The sequence below is a fragment of the Carex rostrata genome, chromosome 27 (assembly GCF_964058835.1).
Source record: "Carex rostrata chromosome 27, lpCarRost1.2, whole genome shotgun sequence".
Classification (NCBI taxonomy): Eukaryota; Viridiplantae; Streptophyta; class Magnoliopsida; order Poales; family Cyperaceae; genus Carex; species Carex rostrata.
In genome coordinates, this window is record NC_135944.1 from 1,472,880 (window position 1) to 1,500,064 (window position 27,185).

At 34.2% G+C, this 27,185-nt stretch overlaps 1 protein-coding gene and 1 pseudogene across 1 annotated transcript; both read left to right on the forward strand.

Annotated features, from left to right (window-relative positions):
- Positions 1–444: 444 nt before the first annotated feature.
- Positions 445–20,826, forward strand: LOC144544806 (putative LRR receptor-like serine/threonine-protein kinase At1g51880; annotated as a pseudogene).
- An 810-nt stretch (positions 20,827–21,636) lies between these two features.
- On the forward strand, positions 21,637–25,036 carry LOC144544807 (putative LRR receptor-like serine/threonine-protein kinase At1g51860). The gene is made up of 9 exons (XM_078293357.1): positions 21,637–21,686; positions 21,840–21,911; positions 22,004–22,087; positions 22,811–22,944; positions 23,357–23,646; positions 23,772–23,898; positions 23,970–24,032; positions 24,306–24,495; positions 24,616–25,036. The coding sequence occupies exons 1-9, from the start codon at positions 21,637–21,639 to the stop codon at positions 25,034–25,036; spliced, it is 1,431 nt and encodes a 476-aa protein (XP_078149483.1).
- The last annotated feature ends 2,149 nt before the right edge of the window (positions 25,037–27,185 follow it).

Genomic DNA, 27,185 nt, shown 5'->3' on the forward strand with positions numbered 1-27,185 from the left:
ATTGCTAAGTTTATCCCAACAAAATGGTATCAGAGCCGATGGTTCGGTGGGCAAGCAATTGAAGGCAGAGTCAAGTTGCAATTGATGGCAGAGTTGATTGTTGTGCAACCTTGGAGAATTGGGGCATTTTCAATGGCAGAAAACGACAACAACATGGTGAATGTTACTCAATCGGCAATACCTCTCTTCAAAGGAGAAAACTATGCCTGTTGGGGCATCAAGATGACGACCTTGTTCAAGTCTCATGGCCTATGGGATTTGGTTAACAACGGTCCACCAGATCGAGATCCGAACCAGCAAGAAAATCAAAAGAAAGATGCAAGAGCGCTATTCTTCATCCAACAAGTAGTGCATGACACCATCTTCTCGAAAATTGCAGCAGCCACCAAAGCAAAGGAGGCATGCACAACCCTTAAGACAGCATTTCAAGGGAGTACTTGAGTCATGGCAATTAAACTTCAAGGCCTACGCAGGGACTTTGAAACATTGCAGATGAACAAGGAGGAATCCGTGCAAATTTTCCTCTCAAGAGTACAAGAGGTGGTCAACCAAATTCGAGCATTTGGAGACACCATGGAAGAGAAGACGGTGGTGGCGAAGGTGTTAAGGAGCATAACACCCAAGTTTGATCATGTAGTTGCAGCATTTGAAGAATCAAACGATCTTTCAACCTATTCCTTTGATGAACTGATGGGATCACTGCAGACCCATGAAGCAAAGTTCAGATCAAAGGAGAAAGGAGATGAAAGGACATTCTACAGAAAGGGGGAGTCCTCTCAAGGCAGAGGTGGACATGGCCATTGTAGATTTGGCGTGTTTGAGTTTCAGCACGAATAGATATGGCTGTGTGCAAGCTGATTGTTTCAGAAAACAGAGGGAAGAACAGCAAGCATTCTGTGAAGAAGAAAAGAAAGAGCAACCCATGCTTTTCATGGCATATACAGTAGGTAGAAGGCAAAGATCCACAACATTTGAAGAAATGGCAGAAAATAAAAAACTAGCATCAAGCATTGCAAGAAAATTGCTAGCAGCAAGAACAATGAAGATGAAGAGTGCAAGTTATCAACAACAGAAGGCTGACATTCTGATCAAGGCATTGCAAGAGAAAAGTTTGAAGAATTCAGAATCAAACATGGTATAATCAATTTTGAATTAAGGGGGAGTGTTGAAAATTAATTCAAATTGATTAAAGCATGTACAAATCAGTTTTTAACAGCATAAAAACTGCATGGATTATTTTGGGCATTGGTTATTTTAAGCATAGTTATTTTAGGATTAGTTAGAGTAGTGGTAGTTATTTTTAGCATGTTGTGTAGTGGGTGCTTAATTTAGGGAAGTTGTGGGTGCTTATTTTAGGAACATTGTATTTGCTTTAAATACTGCATAACTTTATGTAATTGAGTAAGAGAGAAAGGAAATAAAGCGTTGTTTCTATTCAGAAAAATATTCTTCTCTCTTCAATCTTTTGCATACTGGCACAAAGCAGTGCAGTATTGCTGAGTTTATCCCAACAATAAGTAAGACCTAAAGCCCTTATTCCACTGTTTAGTCCACAACCAAACATGACCTATGTTATTTAATATGCCTTGATTGAATGTGTCCGATGAGTCAAATTACAAAAAGTAAACTTGATGAAGGGGTGATCATAATTAGGTTAAAATTAAATAGACTTGCTAGCTGTTAAATACGTCCAAATAGCAAGGCTTATTCAATAAGTCAACTTACGAAGAATAATCTTCTTATCCCTTTATAACTTCTTTATTTAGGTTCACATTCAGTGGAATAAAAATAAGAGCTTAAATAATCGTGCTCTATGGACGCTGGTTCACCATGGACGAAATACTTTTAATATATCTACACTTAATGGATCAACACACCAAATTTATTTAAGAAAATATATCCATTTGACTTGCTTCTCCATAGATCTCTTGGTTCTCTTTCTTCCTAAATGGACGACTTTCTCTCTTTCTTCCCAAACCAACATGGTAACTGAAATTGACCAAAAGAACAAAAAAAAGGAAAATCGTCTCCAACTACAAGAAATTCACCCCAAATCGTGAGAATCAGACTCATTTAGAAAACGATACTCGGTTGCATCAGGCGAATGAATCCCATTCTCGTGATTTTTCACCGAAAATCAGATGCCGTGTAACCCACTCAAAAATACCGGAACGCTGCTGGCCGATTCCTATAGCCGGGGTTATGAGTGTGTTACATTGTTTAATGCAATAAATAATTTTACTTCAACCCCAACAAGATAATTATTATGTAACTTGTGATCGACAACAACCGGATCATGATTAATTATATCAATGCAAGCTGAAACCTTAAATGCAATATTTCAAACAGATGATTAATATATAATTAATTCACAACAATCCGGGCAAACAAATCAATTCATTTTTTGTTAACCCCAACAGAATATCCACATATATATATGTCTCAAGCATTATATATAAGATACATAAGAAGGCAGCTGTTGGTCAACTCCACCTGTCTCTTTTTTGTTGGAAAAGCTGTTAAGGATTCGTTATGAGTTTAAGATGGATAATATCAAACAAATATTTATAAGTAGCTAGAGAAGGCTTCAAATGTCTTTATTTTTTTGTGTCACCATCATACTTCTACTTTTTACAGGATAGTATTTTATATGTAACTAATACCAAGTATGAAAAATATTAAAGTATTTAAAAAAGAAAGAAGAGAACCAATTATATATAGAATTTTGTCCTCAGCAATAGTAATCTTTAATTGCAACATTTATTTAGTGGTTAATGTAATATCTTTTTTGTGGATATATAGGTCGTAGAATTCAAATCTGGTTGAATTCTTTATAGAATATTTAACGCAAAAATTGATAATAGAAAAGATAAATAGAATATGAAATGTATAAATAAAAATTGATAATTTAACGCAATCCTGTAAATAAAGAAAAAATGAGACTTTTGCTAGCTCTTATTTGAGATGCGAAAATATATTGGATGTCCGCAACTTTTAAAAGTTTATAAATTAAATTACCTTATTCCATATTACATTGTTTTATTAGGATCGATACATAAATGAATAATGTTTTACAAATACAGATTGTAAATTCACAAATAATGATATGAATATGAATGTGGAAGAAATAAATTATATCCTTTCCGTTCACCATCCCATTCAATAGAAGTTAGTGGGTATGTTGTCATTTAATACTTAATGATAATTTTACATTTAAATAAGTCAGGATTGATGAGTTACATTTATATTTAATTAGACAGATAACAACAGGTTTACAGCCAGGCTGGAGCAAGTTGGCCTTTTTTGTTTTGAAGGTTACTGGCCAACTAACGATTATATTAAAAAATCCAAGAATATTTACAAGCTACCCGGGGTACCTGGTTTTCTCTGACTTACAGCAAGCTGGCCTTGATTGTTTTTTCTGAACCGAATTCTAATTTTATTAATACATACTTCACAAATAAAACATTAGTTAATCATATTTAATATAAGAGAGTTGCAACATATATAAAAGCATTCATTATCATTTGTCACCAACGTTCAAGGGGGGAAGAATGGTTCTGTGGCTCTTAATTCTTCTGATATTATCAACAGTTACAAATGGAGTTCATGGCCAGCTTAATGCTAATGGTAAGTTCCTTCTATGCAAATGCATTCTTATAATCTGCTCTCTCCGTCTCTCTCTTTTTGAAAGTTTGCATCGATTGCATCAGTTACATCCTAATGTTAACCTTCTAGAGACAGTTATGCTTTTTGAGGCCCACATTGTCATGCTGTTACCCTACCTTCCAGCGTTTTGCAGGTGTTGCATACCAGTTCGGTAGAACTGGTACAAGTTAAAATGCATCTTTCCAACAGATTAGTGAACCCAGTTGCACCTAATCTAGACTCTTGTCCATATGTTATGCAAGAAATATGGGACAACAGAGGAATTCTCATTTTTCACTAAATCTTATTTTGGCCTGCTACTAATGTATATGTATTATATATATCATCATTAAGATTGAGTGTTAATTTTCTTACAGGTTTTATTCTCATTGACTGTGGACTTTCCGCAAACTCTAGCTATGTTGACCTAAAGACAAATTTAACTTATGTATCCGACGAGCAATTCATCGACACAGGAGTCAACTACCAACTCTCTGTCAGTGGCTTACCTAGGGTATTCGAAACTGTTAGAAGTTTTCCCACTGGAAATCGAAACTGCTACACTTTTAGATCCTTGACAGTAGGCTCTAAGTATATTATAAGGGCACAGTTCAGTTATTCAAATTATGATAGCTTAAATAGACCACCTACTTTTGATATTTATTTGGGGGTCAACTTTTGGGATACAGTAAATGCAGAATCTCCTTTCTATCCTGAGATTATTGTTAATACGACCACCGATTACTTGCAAGTTTGTCTGGTTAATAAGAATCTTGGCAATCCTTTTATTTCTTCATTAAACTTGAGGCAACTGAATTCAAGAATTTATCTACCGGCAAATGCAACTCAATCTTTGATTTGGGTTCAGAGGGCAGATATAGGAGGTGGCATCTTTTTTCCATATATAAGGTCTGTTTAGAAAGATCTAATAATTCTCACTTGAATCTTTTCTACAATATATTACATTTTATCAAACTATTTCTCTTAGAAACAATTCGATCACTAGAATGGAAATTCTAGTAGGACATAATTTTAAATTAGAATTTTGTAAATTTATATTATATTCCAAAATTTAAATTTTTGACACCCGAAAGATCATCTATAAGGAATGAATAACAATATATTCTGGAAACTTGTATTATTTGAAATGATCTTATATTAAAAGTCAAAAGAGAATAAAAATAGAATTTAATCTCGTAAATTTAAATAGTAATATAATAGAGTGATTAATACTATTTCTCCTTCATTGTTTGATTTGAACCAAAAATAGGTACCCTCTAGATAAGTATGACAGGTTATGGTTCCCCGAGATCTTGAAGAAAACAATAGATATCTCAACCAACGCCAGCGTAGAATCTGATGATGACTTCGAGATTCCCTCTATTGTGAAGCAGACTGCTTCCACCACTTCAAGTACCAAAGAACCCCTTAATCTCTATTGGAGCTTGAATGACAAGTCCTCTACATATTATTGGATTTTGCATTTCTATGAGATCCAGAACACGTCGACTGATCTAAGAGAGTTTGATATACTTATCAACGGAGTTAAGGCATTCAATAAAATTATCTTTCAGACTTGGTACCAGACCAGTATTCAGTTGTCAGGTTTTACTAATTATAATGTCTCGCTCGTGGCTACTTCAAATTCGACTCTTCCACCTATACTGAATGGATACGAACTGTATAAAATTGCACCCAAAGGGGTCTCCACATACGATGCAGATGGTAATTTTCTGGAGCAGATTTTGTCTTATTAACCTCAAGGACTATATTTTTGAAGGTAGCTATGCTGTTTTTACTTGCAGTGGCAGCCATTAATAGTATCAAGAAGGATTATCTGATAAAAAATGGGTGGAGTGGCGATCCTTGTCTTCCAAAAGAGGTCATATGGTCTGGTCTCAGCTGCACCTCCAACTCCAACATTACCAGGATCACAGGCTTGTCAGTTCATTTCTGCTTTCTTTTCTTAATGCCTATTTTCATCATAGAAGACTTAACTCTGAACTATATATTTGGAAAATTTTTGTTTCGGAATTATCAGAAGATGTGAGAATTTGTTTCACTACTGACCCATTTCAATCTTTTTTTGTCAGAAACTTATCATCTAGTGGATTAATAGGCCCATTGAGTTACTACTTTGGAAGTCTAAGTGCCCTTGTGTCATTGTAAGTTCCTTCAAACTAAGATAGTACTACTAAGTTTTTTGAATAAACATTTTTGGTGGAATAAATCATTAAAAAAGTTTAGACTATAATATTAGAGGGCCATTATGTTCGAAAAAAATGTCTTGATAAATTTTATATATATTCCCATTATTGCAGATACAAAAATATTTTTAAAGAACATCAGAATAATTATACTAATTTAGTATTATTCCAAGCAAATGTTACACAACACCGAATGAACTTCAACTCGTTGATAGTCTGTCATCTGGTTGATTATTTTGTTGGGATAAACTAAGCAATACTGCACTGCTTTGTGCCAGTATGCAAAAGATTGAAGAGAGAAGAATATTTTTCTGAATAGAAACAACGCTTTATTTCCTTTCTCTTTTACTCAATTACATAAAGTTATGCAGTATTTAAAGCAATACAATGTTCCTAAAATAAGCACCCACAACTTCTCTAAATTAAGCACCCACTACACAACATGCTAAAAATAACTAACCACTACGCTAACTAGTCCGAAAATAACTATGCTTAAAATAACCAATGCCTAAAATAACCAATGCAGTTTTTATGCTGTTAAAAACTGATTTGTACATGCTTTAATCAATTTGAATTAATTTTCAACACTCCCCCTTAATTCAAAATTGATTATATCAAGTTTGATTCTGAATCCTTCAAGCTTTTCTCTTGGCAATGCCTTCTGCAGAATGTCAACTTCTATTCTTCAGAACTTGCACACTTGATCTCCATTTTACTTCTACCAATTCTTCTTGCAAAGCTTGATGCAATGTTTCATTTCCTACTGCTGCTTCAAATATTGTGGATCTTTGCCTTCCATCTTCTATATACACCATGAAAAGCATGGGTTGCTCTTTCTTTTCTTCTTCACAGCATGCTTGCTGTTCTTCCCTTTGTTTTCTGAAACAATCGGCTTGCACACAGCCGTATCTTTTGTAGTGGAAGCACTGGACATCTTCTATGTCGTGCTGAAACAAGAACTCGCCAAATCTACAAAGGCCACGTCCACCTTTGCCTTGAGAGGGCTCCCCCTTTCTGTAGAATGCCCTTTCATCTCCTTTCTCCTTCGATCTGAACTTTGCTTCATGGGTCTGCAGTGATCCCATCAGTTCATCAAAGGAATAGGTTGAAAGATTGTTTGATTCTTCAATTGCTGCAACTACATGATCAAACTTGGGTGTTATGCTCCTTAACACCTTCGCCACCACCGTCTTCTCTTCCATGGTGTCTCCAAATGCTCGATTTGGTTGACCACCTCTTGTACTCTTGAGAGGAAAATTTGCACGGATTCCTCCTTGTTCATCTGCAATGTTTCAAAGTCCCTGCGTAGGCCTTGAAGTTTGATTGCCATGACTCGAGTACTCCCTAGAAATGCTGTTTTCAGGGATGTCCATGCCTCCTTTGCATTTGTGGCTGCTGCAATTTTCAAGAAGATGGTGTCATGCACTGCTTGTTGGATGAAGAATAGCGCCCTTGCATCTTTCTTTTGATTTTCTTGCTGGTTCGGATCTCGATCTGGTGGACCGTTGTTAACCAAATCCCATAGGCCATGAGACTTGAACAAGGTCGTCATCTTGATGCCCCAAAAGGCATAGTTTTCTCCTTTGAAGAGAGGTATTGCCCATTGAGTAACATTCACCATGTTGTTGCCGTTTTCTGCCATTGAAAATGCCCCAATTCTCCAAGGTTGCACAACAATCAACTCTGCCATCAATTGCAACTTGACTCTGCCTTCAATTGCTTGCCCATCGAACCATCGGCTCTGATACCATTTTGATGGGATAAACTCAGCAATATTGCACTGCTTTGTGCCAGTATGCAAAAGATTGAAGAGAGAATAATATTTTTCTGAATAGAAACAACGCTTTATTTCCTTTCTCTTTTACTCAATTACATAAAGTTATGCAGTATTTAAAGCAATACAATGTTCCTAAAATAAGCACCCACAACTTCCCTAAATTAAGCACCCACTACACAACATGCTAAAAATAACTAACCACTACGCTAACTAGTCCGAAAATAACTATGCTTAAAATAATCAATGCCTAAAATAACCAATGCAGTTTTTATGCTGTTAAAAACTGATTTGTACATGCTTTAATCAATTTGAATTAATTTTCAACATATTTCACTCCTACTTTATTTGTGTTGTGAGAAATGTATATTTTGATAATATTTGGGGTACGCACTTATCAACTTTACCGTTTTATGGTTCTATTGCATCTCTTCACTAACCGTTGCTTGCTTTTTCAGGGATTTATCTAGCAATAATTTATCTGGATCTCTTCCCAGTTCTCTAGACCAACTAACAGCTCTTACATACCTGTATGCAATTCCAACGTTATATTAAAATTTATCCAGTTTTAGTTATGACTACAAGGAGTTCATAATTATTTTGTTGATTTTCAGTGATGTAAGAGGAAATAACATGATTTCGACTACCCTTCCTTATGGGCTTCAGAAAAGACAACTAAATGGAACCCTAACGTATAGGTAACACATTATTTTTTTCCTTTCTCATACGTTGTAGAATGGGCGCAAATTTTACTCAGTGGTGACCTTCTAATTTATATGTCATTTTGATGTACGTATAAACACTTGTAGATTTAACACATAAATAAATTTAAGGGTTTGTACTTACAACTCACATGATTCATATATCCCGACAATTGAGAGAGAGGAGCCGGTGACAAGGAAAGCATGCATTGTCGAATGTGAGCGAGATGTAAAAAGAAGGAATGCATATTATCCATTAGACATGAAAGAAAATTTTAGGGGGAATTTCACGTATACCCCTCAAAAACTTCAAAATTACTTATTTCGCCCCTCTAAATTTTAAAATTACGTATTTCCCCTCTAAACTTCAAAAAATCAGATATTTACCGATTTTATTGTCTTTTATATTAAAACTCATTCTACATTTATAAAATACCTATTTTACTCTTCATTAAAAGTATAAAATGCCCTATCGAATTCAAATTTGAATCTAAAGAGCTCTTCTACTATCCGATCTGCATGCATCGCAACGAGATTATTGCGTGTTCACTTCAAGATTTGTGCTAATCTAGAGTGTGCGGATTTCAAAGCAATTTTGATCCGTGTGCATTGCATTAAGATCTGTGCATGTAGCTTCAATATTCGTGTGTGTTCGCTTCAAGATGCATGCTGATTTAGCGTGCACTGATCTTAAAGCAATTCGGACGATGGAGGAATCTTCATATTCAAATTGGAGTAAGATGGGAATTTTATGTTATTTTAATAAAAGGGTAAAATAGGTATTATATAAATTTAGAATGTGTTTTAATATAAAAGGCAATGAAATGGGTAAATATGTGAGTTTTTGATGTTTATAGGGGGGAATATGTAATTTCAAAATTTGGAGGGGGAAATACGTAATTTTGAAGTTTTTGAGGGGATACATGAAATTCTTTCAAAATTTTAAAAGGTTTGGAGAAATAATTATTGTTCCATCTCCATCTCATTCTCAATCTACTTCTTCTAAGAAGAATATTATAGTATCAATTGCGGTGGTTGTCCCGTTCTTCGTTATTGCAGTTTTCGTTGCAACTGTCTCTTGGTTGAGGAGGAAACGTAAGTTCTGTTTTGCTACATCCATTTTTCTCTTATTAATTAACAAATTCAGTGCTCTCAATTTTTTATAATTACAGATGATATGTGAGATTAATCTGCGCTATTAAGCCAGTGATTTACTAGAACCATTTTCTAATTTTTAATCAGGAAAATTTAAAATTAAGCCTGAAATATGTAATTTTGGTTACCCACCATAGCTACATGATGGATGGTCGGTCTTCATAGCCAGAAAAAGTCCTCTAATTTGTCTTACATTGATTTTCTTAAGTTTAATGAATTTCTTCTCACTTTGCTAAAAGACATATATGTGCAATTATTTACAAATTACCAGCAGTGATAGATAGATCTTCAGTCAAAGTTCCAAACATAATTAATGCTCATGTCTATATTAGTGTAAAATGGCCTAACTGCTTACAAATAAAGATCGTTTGTAAATACATCTTTTAAATTTAATTGAAATGTGTATCTCCATATTTTATATACAGATAAGCAATCAGGCACTCCGACGAAGGATCAAGCCAGAAAAAATACAAAAATCCCAGAAGATCCCAGCATTTCAACTCGACCGAAAGCAGGACCAGATTTTCAGATCATTGATAATCGTCAGTTCAGTTACAATGATGTCAAGAGTATCACAAATGATTTTAAGGATATTATTGGCAAAGGTGGATTTGGAGACGTTTATCTAGGCCTCCTAGAAAATGGATTTCAGGTTGCAGTTAAGATGCACTCTCATTCGTCCTCCCAGGGGGTTAAGGAGTTCTTGGCTGAGGTAATTAATCATCACTATGCACACATAACCCACTCAAACATTTGTGAAAGTCATCACTATGCACACATAAGAAGTCCTAATTTAAATCTCTCTATTTATTAATAATTATTTTATAGGCTAATCACTTGGCCAGAGTTCATCACAAGAACTTTGTCACATTAATAGGCTATTCCATTGATGAAAATTGCATGGCACTTGTGTACGAATACATGCCTGAAGGGAATCTTCAAGAAAAGCTGAAAGGTAATTGATTATACTTGATCTTGATCTTGCTTCTTTGAAAATCAATGTTAAGCTAACATTCTAAAATAGCAGATGATGTGAGGCCTCTTACTTGGAAGCAGCGACTTCGAATTGCATATCAATCTGCACTAGGTACGGTACAACAACACCTACCTTATAAGCTACAATAAAATCTAGGAAATTATTGACGTAATTATCAGACACAAGAGTTCAATATATATAGTGCGTTGAATAACAATTGAAAAATAAACAAGCAGGCGCTTTGATTGTATTGAATAACAAATAAATTATAAATCCTAGGTACTGAGAACTTTTTGAGTAGATAAAAAAATATTGTACAACAAAATAATATATTCATCTTTAAACTAATTCAATGAAGGATTGGAGTATTTGCATATGGCCTGTAATCCACCACTTATCCATAGAGATGTCAAGGCCAGCAACATTCTCTTGAATTCAAATCTTGAGGCAAAGATTGCAGATTTTGGTCTCTCGAGGGCTTTTGAAAGTGATGTAATTAGTTCTGTTTCTACTAGAATAATAGGCACGCTTGGTTATCTAGATCCTGAGTAAGATCTCTGTTTTCAAGTAAAATTTTGTTTTATTTTATTTTGTTTTTCCAAACTTCACAATTACAATGCGAAATAATAATATTTCGACCAGCCTTATATATATCAGTATGAATTGCTTTACTCTGAAACAATAGTTAAATTATTGCATATGCATATTCAGGTACTTTTCATTAAATCAACTAAGTGCAAAAAGTGATGTGTATAGCTTTGGAGTTGTTCTATTGGAGATCGTCACAGGTCAGTCCCCTACTAATGCAGGCTCAGAAGGAGCTAACTTGGTACAATGGGTGCGTGACAACCTATCTGGAGGAAATATTCAAAGCATAGTGGACCCTAAAATGGAAGCGGAGTATGACATAAACTCAATCTGGAAAGTTACAGATCTAGCATGTAGGTGCACTGAACTTACCTCATCGAAGAGGCCTACAATGAATACAGTTGTTTCTGAGCTCAAGGAAAGGATGTATTTGGAATTTCCAACAGAGAAAATGCATAATGAAAACAAAACCGAAGTAACTGATGATGTTAGCCAGGATAGTGCTTTTGAGAGGTCTTCCATGGATGACATGCCAGAGCCAGGTCCCAGTGTCAGATAATTTTTCTGCAACTTTCTTTGGCTAATTAATTGTTTAATTCATGATATATGGCTGCCACTTATTGGAACTTGTAAATAGTAGCCTTGTTGTTAAAAGCAACATGCTTATTAATTTTCTGACAATTTAGATTGCGCTTGATTTTTTTGGTTTGATGATGTACTACGTTGTATGATTTTGTAAATTTCATTTTGATAGTAGATCATTGTATATTTTTCTTGTTGCAATATAAAAACTTTAGATTTTTTCTGTTTTGTTTTATTCTGTATATCTTAATTTGAAAAAGTATAACAAAGCCCATTTCATTCTATAAACTTCAATATGTGAAAAAGAAAGATGAGAAGTAACCACCTGCAATAACACGGCAAAAACACGTATTTTAAAGCAGGACACAACTAATGAACACCCCATGTCACGTGTGACCAGTATGCTGTAGTTTTGCAATACACACTAGTTGGGCTAAGATAATCACATGAGAAATATTTGAGGTGACAAATGAATCATAGGTTAGGGGTTGGATATGTTGTGGTCAACTAAATATAAGAAAAGATGTGTCGACTCCTAATGCGCAACTGATTGGCATTTTTTTAACTAAGCCAATAAAGACCTCGACCAGCTAAGATCAATTGCAGCAAAAATTACATTAAATTTTTCCTACACTCACAATGGATGCATAAGAACCAAACAAAAGCTATCGATGTCAATGAATATACTTGAGGGAATAAGGAGTGTCCGATGGGCATAGGACTGCATTTGTCCTATAAGCCCAATTATAAGACTGCATTTTCACTCTAGAACCAACTTTAGTTTTAAGTTGTGGAAATTGGGCTTTCATGAATCAAGTTTAGCGATTTCCTTCCCCATTGCCTATTGCGAAAAATTTGTTTCTTGTTTTTGTTTAATCTTGTCGATGTCTTTATTGGGCTTATAGGACATAGGACATATTTGGGTAATGGGCATAGGACTGAATAAGGAGTGTCCGATGGGCATAGGACTGCATTTGTTTCTTGTTTTTGTTTAATATTTTACACTTGTCGATGTTCTGAATAATCACTACATTTTGTTTAATCTTGAAGTATCTGTTAGAAGATTTCAATATATAATTAAAGACTGAAGTTTGAGAAAAGAAAAAAAGTAAAATAGAGTAAAAATGACTTGTGTTGAAACTCCTAGAGTAATCATGCGTTGTGACGATCTCCTTTCAAAATACATTGAATCGTGTAATTATTTAATGAGAAAAGATTTCTGTCCACTCGGTTTTGTCCACCATTTGTCCACAACCTTATCCACTCCCATCTAACTGTCTTTTAACGGAAATCTATTTCTTTCATCCAATTCGACAAATTATAAAATCACGACAGAAATGTTTTTCTCCAAAATTAGCTTTCCCTTCTTCTCTTATCTTTCGCTCTCCGATCAAACACTCTGATCAGACTCGTTACCACGGGATGAATCAAAAAAGGATGGGATGAAGAATCTTCACACGAGGAATGAACAATCTGCCCTATGTTCATTGGATATGTTCATTCGCGATTTGGTTCGTATCTTCACATTTCGCTGCCTCGTGCTGTGGTCAAACGAAAATTCTATTGATTCATTTTTGTCGTAATTGTTCATTTGACTGCCTCTCGCCTCTCATCTCTCCTCTCTCTCACCTCTCTACCGACGGTCGCAACGGCAACGAGAGTGGATAAGAAAGAGATGATCGGATCGGATCGGAAGAATAATCTGGATCGGCCGCGACGGCAACGAACTCGTAATTGTTGTTTTTTTGTATTTACCTTCTCTGATTCATTTTTCCTTTGCAATGTCGATTTTAATTGAGATTACTGACTCAATCTCATTTTTTATACATGATTGCAATGGAACCTTCAATCGTGGAGCACGATCGAATAGAAGTTGTTTTTGTTGAAGAGCACGGCAAATGTCACACCCCGACAGCAGGGCAGACAACCCGCCGCGCTCATCAGCGCAAGGCGATTTCTAAAATCTTATAAAATCGTATATACATATACATTACCAATGACATAACTTACTCTCTTTTTTTTATTTGAAAGTCCTGCAGTCTTCATGTTCGACATCGCATTTTCTTATCTTGAGTTTTGTACCTGGAACCCACAAAGTGGAAAGATGAGAGATTGAAAAATCTCACAGTGCGGTATTTAGTTCCAGTCGGGTTATCCTCAGATCCGACCAACGAAAACTAAAACAACACCGAGCACCAAAAATATAGACTACAATAATAATATAAGAGTCCAAGAATCAAAGTTACCAACTATAATCAGTCAAGAAACATAAACCAAAGTTCACCTTAAGAAATGCTCAAATACCGCAAAAGAAAATCAGCAAGTCATAAAAATAATTTATAGCAATAACAATCAAGCAAAATAAATATTATGACATGCAATGCTCATGTGCAATAGACGTAAAAGTTCAATCCAATTTAGTTGTGCAACCATATCATATAATCATGCTTTGTTCAAGACTATTCACGATAGAATAAAATATCATTATATTAGATAACCATTTTGGTATTAACAATACTCGGTCATGCGCTACAAGTACAGCGCCTACATGACCCCGGTCATGCGCTACAAGTTCAGCGCCTACATGACCGTCGAGACTCACACAGGACTCCAATCATGCGCTACCACGAATATGGCGCCTACACAATTTCTGTTATGGCCATAACCTGAAATTATGCGCTTAACCGAATAGGGCGCCTACATGACTAAAGTTATGCGCTACAAGTACAGCGCCTACATAACCGAGTCATGTACTACCACGAATATGGCGCCTATGCAATTGATGTTATGCGCTACAAGTACAGCGCCTACATAACAAAAATTACACGCTTACCCCGAATATGGCGCCTATGCAATTTCTGTTATGCGCTACAAGTACAGCGCCTACATAACAAAAATTACACGCTTACCCCGAATAGGGCGCATACATGACCGTCAGGTTTCAAACATCTGGTTCTTTAACACAGTTCACAGTATCATATTTCAAATCATTCTTTTCCAAATCATGTTAAGCTTTCATTTCAAAATAAAAATATAATCATGCATGTCCTAAAGCATTTCAAGCAATCATAGCATGCAATTTGAAAACTATAATAATTATCTCTATGCAATTTGAAAATCATAATAATTATGCATGCCTTGCAAACATCAACCATTACCCGATAATTGATCAATACTTACTCTATAACAATCAAGCAACCCAATTCAACAATTATAAGCAAGAAATCAACAATTATAATCTAGAAATCAGCAATCAATAAAATTAGTTCGAGGAATCTGAGAATAACTCAAAATCCGCACCTGTTAACGATAGGCATGACGTGACTCGAAGCCGGGTTCACTATTCATAATCAAGCCATTCTAATCGCTCGGCAGCCGCCACAAGAACTCAATCAGTCACTTCCAAGCAAACTCGCATGTTTCCTTCTTAATTTGTCTCGTCGTTGGTGATCAATTACTGAGACTGCCGACAAGTATTCTTCTTAATTTCAGAATTAATTTATGCACAAATTAGCCAATAAACTAAGGACCTCCAACTCTATTGTTCTATCCGCACCAATACTCATCTTCGGTTCAATATCGCTAGATTAGAGATTGATAAATTAGGGGTGGTTATACAGAGTTGCTGTCATGCGGATATGTCAAGGAAAGAGAGGGAGAGAAATATGAAAATGGTTTGAATAGGCGGATACCCCAAACAATAAAATATAGGGAAGTTTATTAAGCGGCAAAGAAAACTTAGTGGAATTAGGTGATAAATGAACAACTCAAGTGTTTGACAGGTGGATAAATTATTGGACCGGAATAATGTGATGAAAATGAACCATCAAAGTGTTTGACAGGTGTCTCCCAATGAAATTGTGATACAAATAATTTTTTTTTAAATTATTCTCTTTATTTAACATAATTAATTACTTGCACACCGAGCCCCATATATATTTTGTAAAAGAAAATATATGACATGCACCGAATAAGGAAGGAAATTAAATTCACTATCTTTATTTTCCAAAATAAAGAAAAATAAAATTGACCAATTGACCATTGTAGATTTCATACATATCAAGATATGGATGTATTTAATTAAACCATTTTGCACTAAATCCTTATCACTGTAATAAATAATAAATTTAGCTTATGAAGATTAGAAAAAGAAATACTAATTACAAGTTGTGATATAAGTCCTAAAACAATTCATGATCATCAACAACATATATAATAACTAATAATAACTAATGTAATTTTATAATTAAATCATTCCTACATAGCTGTTCAGTTTTATTTATAAAAGTTCACATTGAGTTTAAATATTTTACAACGTTATAATAATTCCTTCTATTACGAGTTTTACGTTAAACCAAATAATATTTCCGACATTTAAAAATCATGATGTTACAGCAAAATTCAAATTTAGTAAGTTATTTCTGTTGAATTTGTTGTTTTCGTTGTATGCAGTAAAAGATCTAGCATTTCAAATGAAATATGGAGGAAAGAGATGATAGAGAGGCGATATGAAATATTGATATGTTAATTTTACTGTATTGCCCTGTTAATTTTACAGTATTCATCTTGTCATTTTACAGTATTAATTTTGTGGAAATCTGGAGGAAATAGATGATAGAGAGGCGATATGGAGTATTAATCTGTTAATTTTACAGTATTCATCTTGTGGAAATCTGGAAGAAAGAGATGATAGAGAGGCGATATGGAGTATTGATCTGTTAATTTTATAGTATTGCCCCGTTAATTTTACAGTATTCATCTTGTGGAAATCTGGAGGAAAGGGATGATAGAAAGGCGATATGGAGTATTGATTTGTTAATTTTACAGTATTTATCTTGTAATTTTACAGTATTCATCTTGTAATTTTACAGTATTCATCTTGTGAAATCTGAAAGAAAGAGATGATAGAGAGGCTTCTTACTCATCCGAACAATAAACACAAGAGGTTTTTAATGTAAAAGTTATTTGTCCATAGTTTTTTTGTTGCTATTATGCTATTCTAAATGTTGCGGTGAATATTTTTATCTTGTGTTGAACATATGTTGTTTGTGGTGAACATATGTTGTTTTGTGGTGAATATATTTTTTGTGTGATGATGGATGTATGTATAGATTTAGCAATTTTAGAGTATACATGGTATTATTTTATGGTTTATATTTTGCAATTTTACAGTATACATGATTCTTTGTAGGTTGTAGTTTAAACTGAAATGTAGCATTTGTTACATTTTATCTTACAGTATAGATGATATTATTTTATGGTTTAGTTTTAGAAATTTTATAGTATACAAGATTAAATTGAAAATTTACAGTATTATGTGAAAATTTTATAGTATACAAGATTCAATTGAAAATTTACAGTATTATTTGAAAATTTACAGTATACAAGATTCAATTTTACAGTATATATTTTACAGTATACAAGATTCAATTGTAAATTTTACTGTGTAGAAGATTCAATTTTACAGTATACAAGATTCAATTTTACAGTATACAAGATTCAACTCAGTGCGGATGCTAATAATTAACTCTAACTACCAATAACTGCTAATAACCGCTAATAACTAACTCTAACTGCCAATAACTTCCTATAACTGTAATTTCCGAAAGTACAGTTTGAAAGTACATTTATTTTGTCCTGTTGTGCAAGTTGCAATCCTTTTCTAACTATCATGAGACCACTTCAAATAGTTGCTGAATGTTTTGTGATTAACTGATATATTTTATGTGATATATTGTATAATTATACAGCATGTAGAAGTAATTTTATAGTATTCGCACAAGTCAAAGCTGTGGACAAATGGTGGACAAAAGGCTGTGGACAATTAGACGCTTCCAAAAAAAAAATAGAATATGAAATGTACAAATAAAATTCCGATGCGAAAATAAAAAAATAAAAATTTAAGGCAATCCTCTAAAAAAAAAAAAATCGATAATTAAGGCAATCCTGGACAAAAGAAATTCAGATGCGAAAATATTTAAGTTTAGTGATAGCTCTTATTTGAGATGCGAAAATATTTTGGATGTCCGCAACTTCCACATTTATAAATTATCTTATCCCTTTATCATATATTTGTTTTATGATCGTACACAAATTGGAAAATAATGATGTGAAGATGAATGTGGAAGAAATAAATTATATCCATTCAGTTAACCATTCCATTACAGACCAATCTTATTTCTTGTATTATCTCGTTAAATATAAATATAAAGTTAGTGGGTATGTTGTCATTTAAAAATTAATGATAATTTCACAGTTAGGATTGATTCGTCATATTTAATTTTAATTAGACAGATAATGACAGGTTAATAGCAAGGCTGGAGGATGCTGGCCTTTTTTTTTTTTTTTTTTTAAGGTTAGTGGCCAACTAACGATTGTACTAGAATGGAAGAATACTACAAGCTGCTACGAGCACCTGGTTTTCCATTGACTTAGAGCAAGCTGGCTTTAATAGGCTTTTTTTTTGGGGTCAAATTGTAATTTTTTAATTAATTTCTGACAAATTAAACATTAATTAATTACATTTAAAATAAGAGAGATGCATTTATGAAAGCATTCATTATCAATTGTCATCAACGTTCAAGGGGAAAAGAATGGTTCTGTGGTTCTTCATTCTTCTGATAATATCCACAGTTACAATTGGAGTTAATAGCCAGCTTGATTCTAATGGTAATTTCTTGCTATGCAAATGCATTCTCTTACAATCTGCTCTCCTTCTCTCTCTCTCTCCATTTTTTTTTGAATGTTTGCATTATTTTACATCATTTACATCTATTTTGTTAACCTTCTAGAGACAAGAATGTTTTTAGAGGCCCTGTCGTCCTCTTTCCCTACGTTGAAGCGTTTATTTTGCCAGTGTTGCATACCAGTCCAGTAGAACTGGTGCCAGTTTATTGGATCCTTCCAACATACCAGTGAACCCAGTAATGTCTATTGGATCCTTTAGTTTATGCGAACCACATTTCTGTAGCTGTATCTTCCCTTTCCTCTATCTCTCTCTCATATTAAAAAAAAAATAATGCTTGACAGATAGTGCCAAGGACTCCTCTCTCTCTCTCTCTCTCTCTCTCTCTCTCTCTCTCTTCTGTACATATATATATGTCTGTGTGGTATGATTTTGATGCTTAGGATGTCTTCGGGTTTATAATTATTAAAAATAAAAATTGTTAGACTCTTCTTCTTATTTTATGCTCTAATTAGGATATGTTAAGGGTAATTATTCTGAGCATCTGTAGAATGTGATTATTTAAGACAACACAGACAATAATTTATGAAAAATACTTGTTAAGGAAGAAATTCGCAAAAGAAAGGCAAAGGTTGACTGCCAAAAAATAGTTTGCAAACATGTATGGAGGAAATATGGGACAACAGAGGAATTATCATTTTTCACTAAATTTAGTTTTTGCCCGCTACGTACTAATGTATACATATCATATATACCATGATTAAACTTGAGAGTAAATTTTCTTGCAGGTTTTATTAGCATTGACTGTGGTCTTTCAGCAAACTCTAGCTATGTTGACCCCAAAACAAATTTAACTTATGTATCCGACGAGCAATTTATCGAAACTGGAGTCAACTACCAACTTACTTCCAGTGGATTACCAAGGATATTTGACACTGTTAGAAGTTTTCCAACTGGAAATCGAAACTGCTACACGTTTAGATCCTTGACAGCAGGCTCTAAGTATATTATAAGGGCAACATTCGTTTATTCAAATTATGATAGCTTAAATAGACCCCCTACTTTTGATATTTATTTGGGAGTCAACTTTTGGGATACAGTAAATGCAAATGCTCCTTTTTATCCTGAGATTATTGTCAATACTACCGCTGATTACTTGGAAGTTTGTTTGGTTCATAAGAATCTTGGCAATCCTTTTATCTCTTCGTTACACTTGAGGCAACTGAATTCAAGACTTTATCAATTGGCGAATGCAACACACTCTTTGATATGGGTGCAGAGAGCAAATATAGGAGAAAGCAATTTTTTTCCATATTTAAGGTCCGTTTACAGAGATCTATTTCTTTCTTGAAACTTTTTTATTTGTACAATTAATATATAACATTTTAACTACAAGAACTTGTCACTATCCGTGAGGGTAAAAGTTTTTTTTTGTTGTCAGTATCTTGGCGGATATTCCTGTCGGTAATACTGATACGCTCAGAAATAACACTTTTGTGTCGACATATCTTCTGCAATAGTTTTTATTTACCCTCACAGATATTGTTTCATTCTTGTCAAAGTCCATTTCTGTCGGCAATAGTCACTTTCTGTCAGCAATAGTCTATTTTTGTCGGTGTATCCTTGGCAATAGTCACTTTTACCCTTGCGGATACTGGTAATGTACTTGGTCACTTACTAACCATTTGATAAATAGAATGCAAATTCCAATTGGATATATTTTTAAATTAAGAATTTGGAATATATATTATATTGCTACAAATTAAATTATTGCCAGGTAGATCAATGGGATGCATAATATTATTTTGCAGAAACATACATTATTTTTTTGAAGGTAAAAAAAATAATGTATGTTTCTGCAAAATAATATTATGCATCCCATTGATCTACCTGGCAATAATTTAATTTGATCTGATCCCTAATTAGAAGTCAAAAGGGAATAAAACTAGAAATTAAGCTATAAATTTAAATAGTACTATAATTGAGTGATTAATACTATTTATCCTTCACTGTTTGATTTGCACTAAAATAGGTACCCTTCAGATAAGTATGACAGATTGTGGTTCCCCGATCCCTTCAAGGAAACAATAGATATCGCAACAAACTCCAGCGTACAAACCGACGACGACTTTGAGATCCCCTCTATTGTGAAGCAGACTGCTGCCACCACTTCAAGTACCAAAGAACCCCTTAACCTCCAATGGAGTGTCAATGACAAGTCCTCTACATATTATTGGATTTTGCACTTCTATGAGATCCAGAACACATCGACTGATCTAAGGGAGTTTGATATACTTATCAACGGAGTTCAGGCAATCAATAAAATTATCTTTAAGACTTGGTACTGGACCAGTATTCAGTTGTCAGGTTTTACTAATTATAATCTCTCGCTCGTGGCTACATCAAATTCGACTCTTCCGCCTATACTGAACGGATACGAACTGTATAAAATTGCACCCAAGAGTGTCCCTACTTATGATGCAGATGGTAATTTTCAGGAGCAAATTTAGTCTTATTAAACCTCAAAGATAAGATTTTTTAAGATAGCTATGTTTTTTTTACTTGCAGTCGCTGCCATTAATAGTATCAAGAAGGATTATCTGATAAAAAACAGGTGGAGTGGTGATCCTTGTCTCCCAAAAGAGCTCATATGGTCTGGTCTCAACTGCACATCCAACTCCAATAACATTTCCAGGATCACAAGCTTGTCAGTTTATTTCTCCTTTCTTTCTTTTTTGCCTATATACATCATACAAGACTTAATAGTGAAGTATATTTCTTAAACAATTTTTTTTTTTGAATTATGAGAAGATGTGAGATTTAGTTTAATTACTGAACTATTTCAATCTGTTTTTTTTCAGAAACTTATCATCTAGTGGATTGGTAGGCCCATTGAGTTATTACTTTGGAAGTCTAAGTGCCCTTGTGTCATTGTAAGTTCTGTCAAACTAAGATTAAGTACTACTATGTTTTTTGAATAAACATTTTTATAATAAGAAATAATTAGAAAATATTAGAAGATAATACTAGATGACAATAATGTTCTAACAAAACGTGTTGATAAAATTGTTATATATTGCCATTATTGCAAATATAAGAATATTATTAAAGAACATCTGAACATTTATACTAATTTTCTATTACTTAAAATTGTAATGGCCGAAAGAAGAAACTTGTATTAAAGATACAAACGATAAGAGCTAATGTTACAAAAGTCATATCTGCCTCATTTTGTGGGTGAAAATCAACTTGGGAATAGTACAACTTGGAATGAACTTTAACTAGTGAATAGTCTGTCCTCTGGTCGATTATTGTCTAACATGGCATATCTATTGAGTTGGGCATGGTCCAAGCTTTCGACCATTCTTTCGTACATTATGAAACTTAATAGAAAGTACACATTTGTACTTAATTTATGTTGTATGAAATGTTTATTTTGATAACATTTGACGTACATACTTATCAACATGTCAATTTAACGGTTTTAATGTATCTCTTCACTAACCATTGCATGCTTTTTCAGGGATTTATCAAGCAACAATTTATCTGGAGCTCTTTCCAGTTCTCTGGACCAACTAACAGCTCTTACATACCTGTAAGCAATTCCAAAGTGATCTTAAAATTTATCCGGTTTCTGTTATGAGTTATGACTAAAAAGATTTCATAATTATTTTGTTGATTTTTCAGTGATGTAAGAGGAAATAACATGATTTCGACCACCCTTCCTTTTGGGCTTCAGAAAAGACAACAAAATGGGAGTCTAACGTATAGGTAACACATTTATTTATTTATTTCCTTTTTCATATGCTGTTGAATGATTCATTGATGACCGTCTAATATGTATGTCATTTTGATATATCTATAAACACAAGTTGATATATATATACATATGCGTACATATTATTAAGTACACAAAATAAATATAAGGGTTTGTACGTACAACTTGCATGACTTAACACTATTTATTTGACAAGAAATTAAGGAAACGGAAAACATATATATATATCCAAGAAACTAAACACTGTTTTGGATGGTCCATAATTATCTGAAAACAGTGATTTTGTACTCATCTACAAAAATAGTAAACATATCCAAAAAAAATATAAAATTTGGTCTCCAAGCACATTTTAAAATAGAGATCATGTTGAACAGTTTGGATGATTGTTCGGACTTTGAAATTGCAAAAACTGGCTCGTTATAATTTAGGTTGAAATTATAACATTATGACTTTAGCCGGACTCTCTCTCTCCCTATATATATATATATCCCAACAATTGAGAAAGTGGAGCCAGTAACTAAGCCTGCATGCATTGCTGGTTCAGAGTGAGATGTAAAATGAAGGATTGCACAATTATTCAGCAGTTCCATCATTCCAAGTTAGGAGTTCCTACAAGAAAAGAAAGTTTCTTTCATGGCTAAAGTAAACATGTTGCTTATAAATTAATGCCTTTTAAACCATGTCGGCATTATAATCATTAATGTTTTGTGTTTTAGGTTTGGAGATATAATTGTTATTCCATCTCCTTCTCCATCTACTCCTAAGAAGAATATTATAGTATCAGTAGCAGTGGTAGTCCTGTTGTTGGTTATTGCAGTTGTCATTGCAATTGTCCTTTGGTTGAGGAAACGTAAGTTCTGTTTGGCTACATCCTTTTCTCTCTTCTTAATTAACAAACTAAGGGCTCCCACTATTTTATAATTACAGATGATATGTGAGATTAATCTGCGGTATTAAGCCAGTGATTAGTACAACCATTTTTATTTTTGATGATGAAAATTTAAAAATTAAATCCTGAAATATGTAATTTTGGTTACCCACCATACCTAGAAGATGAATGGTAAGTCTTCATAATCAGAAAAGTCCTTATATCTGTGTTACATTGATTATCTTAAGTTTAATGCATTTCTTCTCACTTTGCTAAAAGATAATGCTCATTTCTTTATTAGTGTAAAATGGCCTAACTGCATACAATGAAAAATCGTTTGAAAATACATCCTTTCAAATCAATGAAAATGTGCATCTCCATATTTTATATACAGATAACCAATCAAGCACTGTGATGAAAGATCAAGACAGCAAAAATAAAAAACTCTTAGAAGAAGCCAGCATTCCATGTCAACCGAAAGCAGAAGGACCAAATTTTCATATCATTGATAATCATCAATTCAGTTACAATGATGTCAAGGGAATCACAAATGATTTTAAGAATATTATTGGCAAAGGTGGATTTGGAGACGTTTATTTCGGCCTCCTAGAAAATGAACTCGAAGTTGCAGTTAAGATGCGCTCTCATTCGTCCTCCCAGGGGGTTAAGGAGTTTTTGGCTGAGGTAATCATCACTATGCACACATAACCCACTTAAACACTTGTCAAAGTACCGGTGGTATAGTGGCTATACAGAAAGCTAAGAAGTCGTAATATAAATATATCTATTTATTAATCAAATTTTTATAGGCAAATCACTTGGCCAGAGTTCATCACAAGAACTTGGTCACATTAATAGGCTATTGCATTGATGAAAATTGCATGGCACTTGTGTACGAATACATGCCTGAAGGGAATCTTCAAGAAAAGCTAAAAGGTAAATTGATTATACTTTATCTTGATCTTGCTTCCTTGAAGAATCAATGTTAAGCTAACATTTTTAAATAGCAGATGATGTGAGGCCTCTTACATGGAAGCAGCGAATTAGAATTGCATATCAATCTGCACTAGGTACGGTACAAAGTCACCTACCTTATATGCTACAATAAAATCTAGTAAATTGTTGACGTGATTTTTCTACATTCGTTTTGAATAAAATATACGAGAGACAAGAGTTCAATATAGTGTTTCAAATAACAATTCAAAAATAAATAGCACGTGCCTTGATTGTATTGAGGAACAAATAAATTACAAATCCTAGGTACTGAGAACATTTTGAGTTCATAAAAAGATATTGTACAACAAACTAATATATACATATATATTTAATTTAATTCAATGAAGGATTGGAGTATTTGCATAAAGCTTGTAATCCACCACTTATCCATAGAGACGTCAAGGCAAGCAACATTCTGTTGAATGCAAATCTCGAGGCAAAGATTGCAGATTTTGGTCTCTCGAGGGCTTTTGAAAGTACTGGAATCTCTCATGTTTCAACTAAAATAATAGGCACTCCTGGTTATCTAGATCCCGAGTAAGATCTTTGTTTTGATGTCGAATTTTATTTTATTTTTCCTTACATTACAACTACAATGCAAAATCATATTATGAGCTGCCTTATATAAATGTAAAATTTGTGCATAAACATCTCCAGGTACTTTTTGTTTAATCAACTAAGTGCAAAAAGTGATGTGTATAGCTTTGGAGTTGTTTTATTGGAGATCGTCACAGGTCAGTCCCCTACTAATGCGGGCTCAGAAGGAACTAACTTGGTACAATGGGTGCGTGACAAACTATCTGAAGGAAATATTCAAAGCATAGTGGATGCTAAAATGGAAGAGGAGTATGACATAAACTCAATCTGGAAAGTTACGGATCTAGCATGTAGGTGTACTGAACTCACTTCATCTAAGAGGCCGACGATGGATGCAGTTGTTTCTGAGCTAAAGGAAAGCATGTATTTGGAGTTTTCAACAGAGAGAATAAATAATGAAAACAGTACAGACATAACTGATGTTAGCCTGGATAGCACTTCCACAAATAACATGCAAGAGCCAGGCCCCAGAGTCAGATAATTCTTTCCGCAACTGAATTTCATTTGTTAATAGTTTGACTCATCATACATGGCTGCCATTTCTTGGAACTTTGAAATATTTGGCTTGTTGTTAAAAGCATATTGCCTATTAATTTTATGACAATTTAGAATGGAAGCATTTACGTGGGTTGTCTTTCTTTCTTTTTCTCTCTTTTCTTTATTTTTTTTTTCTTTCGTGCGGTTATCACGAATTTAGCTGTGCTTGGTTTTTTTTCATTTGATGATGTACTGCGTGGTATACCTTTATTTTTTTTTTCTTTTCACTGTGTTTTATTCTACATATTTTATGTTATGTTTTAATCCAAATTACTATTTGAGTTCGTTGGGCTTTATATCTTTAATATGTAGACTCTTGTTTTGAGAGAGAACTAAGTCTAATACAATTCACTTTGAGTTGTCTCTTTGTCTCTTTCTCTAGATCTTTCTCTTCTCAAATCCTAGAAATTCTAACAAATTGATATCAGTCATCTCGCCATCGGCAGTTCATTCGGTGGTTTTAGATTTCAGATCTATTATGCTGCCGTTGGGGTTTTCAATTTCGCTTCTCCAGTCAGATCCGTTCGTTACGAGTTGCATCAGCCGTTTTTGTTGAAATCGTGAACTCAGCGCAGTTTGGACGACTTCATTTTATGAGCAGCGACTTCTTTTTCGGTAGACCGCGATTTGTTCTTGGTGAACCGTGCTAGGATTTTGTGCACCACGCTAGTAGACCAGACCCTTCTCTCCATTTTTCTGTACACCGCGACAACACCAAGTCGATTTGGTTGTTTTGTACACCGCGCATAATTGAAGCAGGTCAAACTTTGATTTTCTCCAAAACCAAACTTTATATCAAACTTTGGTATTTCGGTCAGATAGTGATTTGGTGGATTTCATAATTCTAATTTCATCCTTTGAATTATAATTTTTCATTCTCTGGTTTTGTGGTGCATTTGGTGTTGGGAAAATTAGTAAATTTGGGAGATTTGTAAATTGGGGTTTGAAAAATTGAATAGATATGTTGGCGAAATATGATATTGAGAAGTATGATGGGAATACGAGTTTTGCATTATGGAAAGTGCGTATGGCGGCAATTTTGTCGAACCAAGGCGTTAAGGATACCATTTTTTGTCGAGATAATTTAATTGATGCGTTAACGGATAGTAAGTGGAGAAATATGGATGATAAGGCTCTCTCCATTATCCAATTGTGTTTGTGCAATTCGACATTGCAAGAGGTCCTATCGGAGAAAATAGCCAAGGGTTTGTGAGAGAAATAGAAGAACATTTACATGAAAAAGGCTCCCACCAATCGATTGCGGTTGAAGTTGCACCTCTACACCCTTCGCATTGTTGAATATACATCAATTTCCCATCATATTTTGGAGTTGGCATCTATTTTGAATGATTTGGGTAAGATTGATGTTAAGGTGGAGGATGAGGACCAAACGCTTTTGTTATTGTGCTCTTTACTCGCATCATACAAGGCCTTTAGAGACATGTTGATTTATAGTAGAGACAAGATTTCCCTTGAGGATGTTAAGAGCAATTTTCAAGCCAAGTTGTACATTGATAGTGAAATGACCAATAATGAGAAAGGAAATCAAGGTGTTGGTTTAGTTGTTGATCAAGGTAGGTCATGGGACCGAAACTCGAAAGATACAAGGAAGCATTCGAAGTCTAGGCACAAGAATTTGGCGTGTACCTATTGTAAGAAGAAGGGACACATTAATGCCGATTGTTTCAAGCTTAAAAATAAATAAAAGGCGGATACTAAAGGTACTTCTTCTGAGGAGGCCAATGTGACCGAGTGTGACACGGTTGATACTCTTTGTGTAGTAGACTCCAATGTTGATAACAAGCATTGTTGGGTGATGGATATAGGTGCTTCACAACACATGACGCCGAATAGAGATTGGTTTGAGACTTATGATCCTACGGATGCTAAGATTCTCATGGGGAACAACAATATGTGCAAGGTTACTGGAATTGCTTCGGTGATAATTAAGTTTCATGATGGAAAGGTCCAAAGGTTGGCGGGTGTGAGACATATACCCGATTTGTCAAAAAATTTGATTTCTTTAGAGTCTCTTAAGGAAAAGGGGTGCAAGTTCCAAGGTAAAGGTGGAGTCCTTATATTTTCTAAAGGGG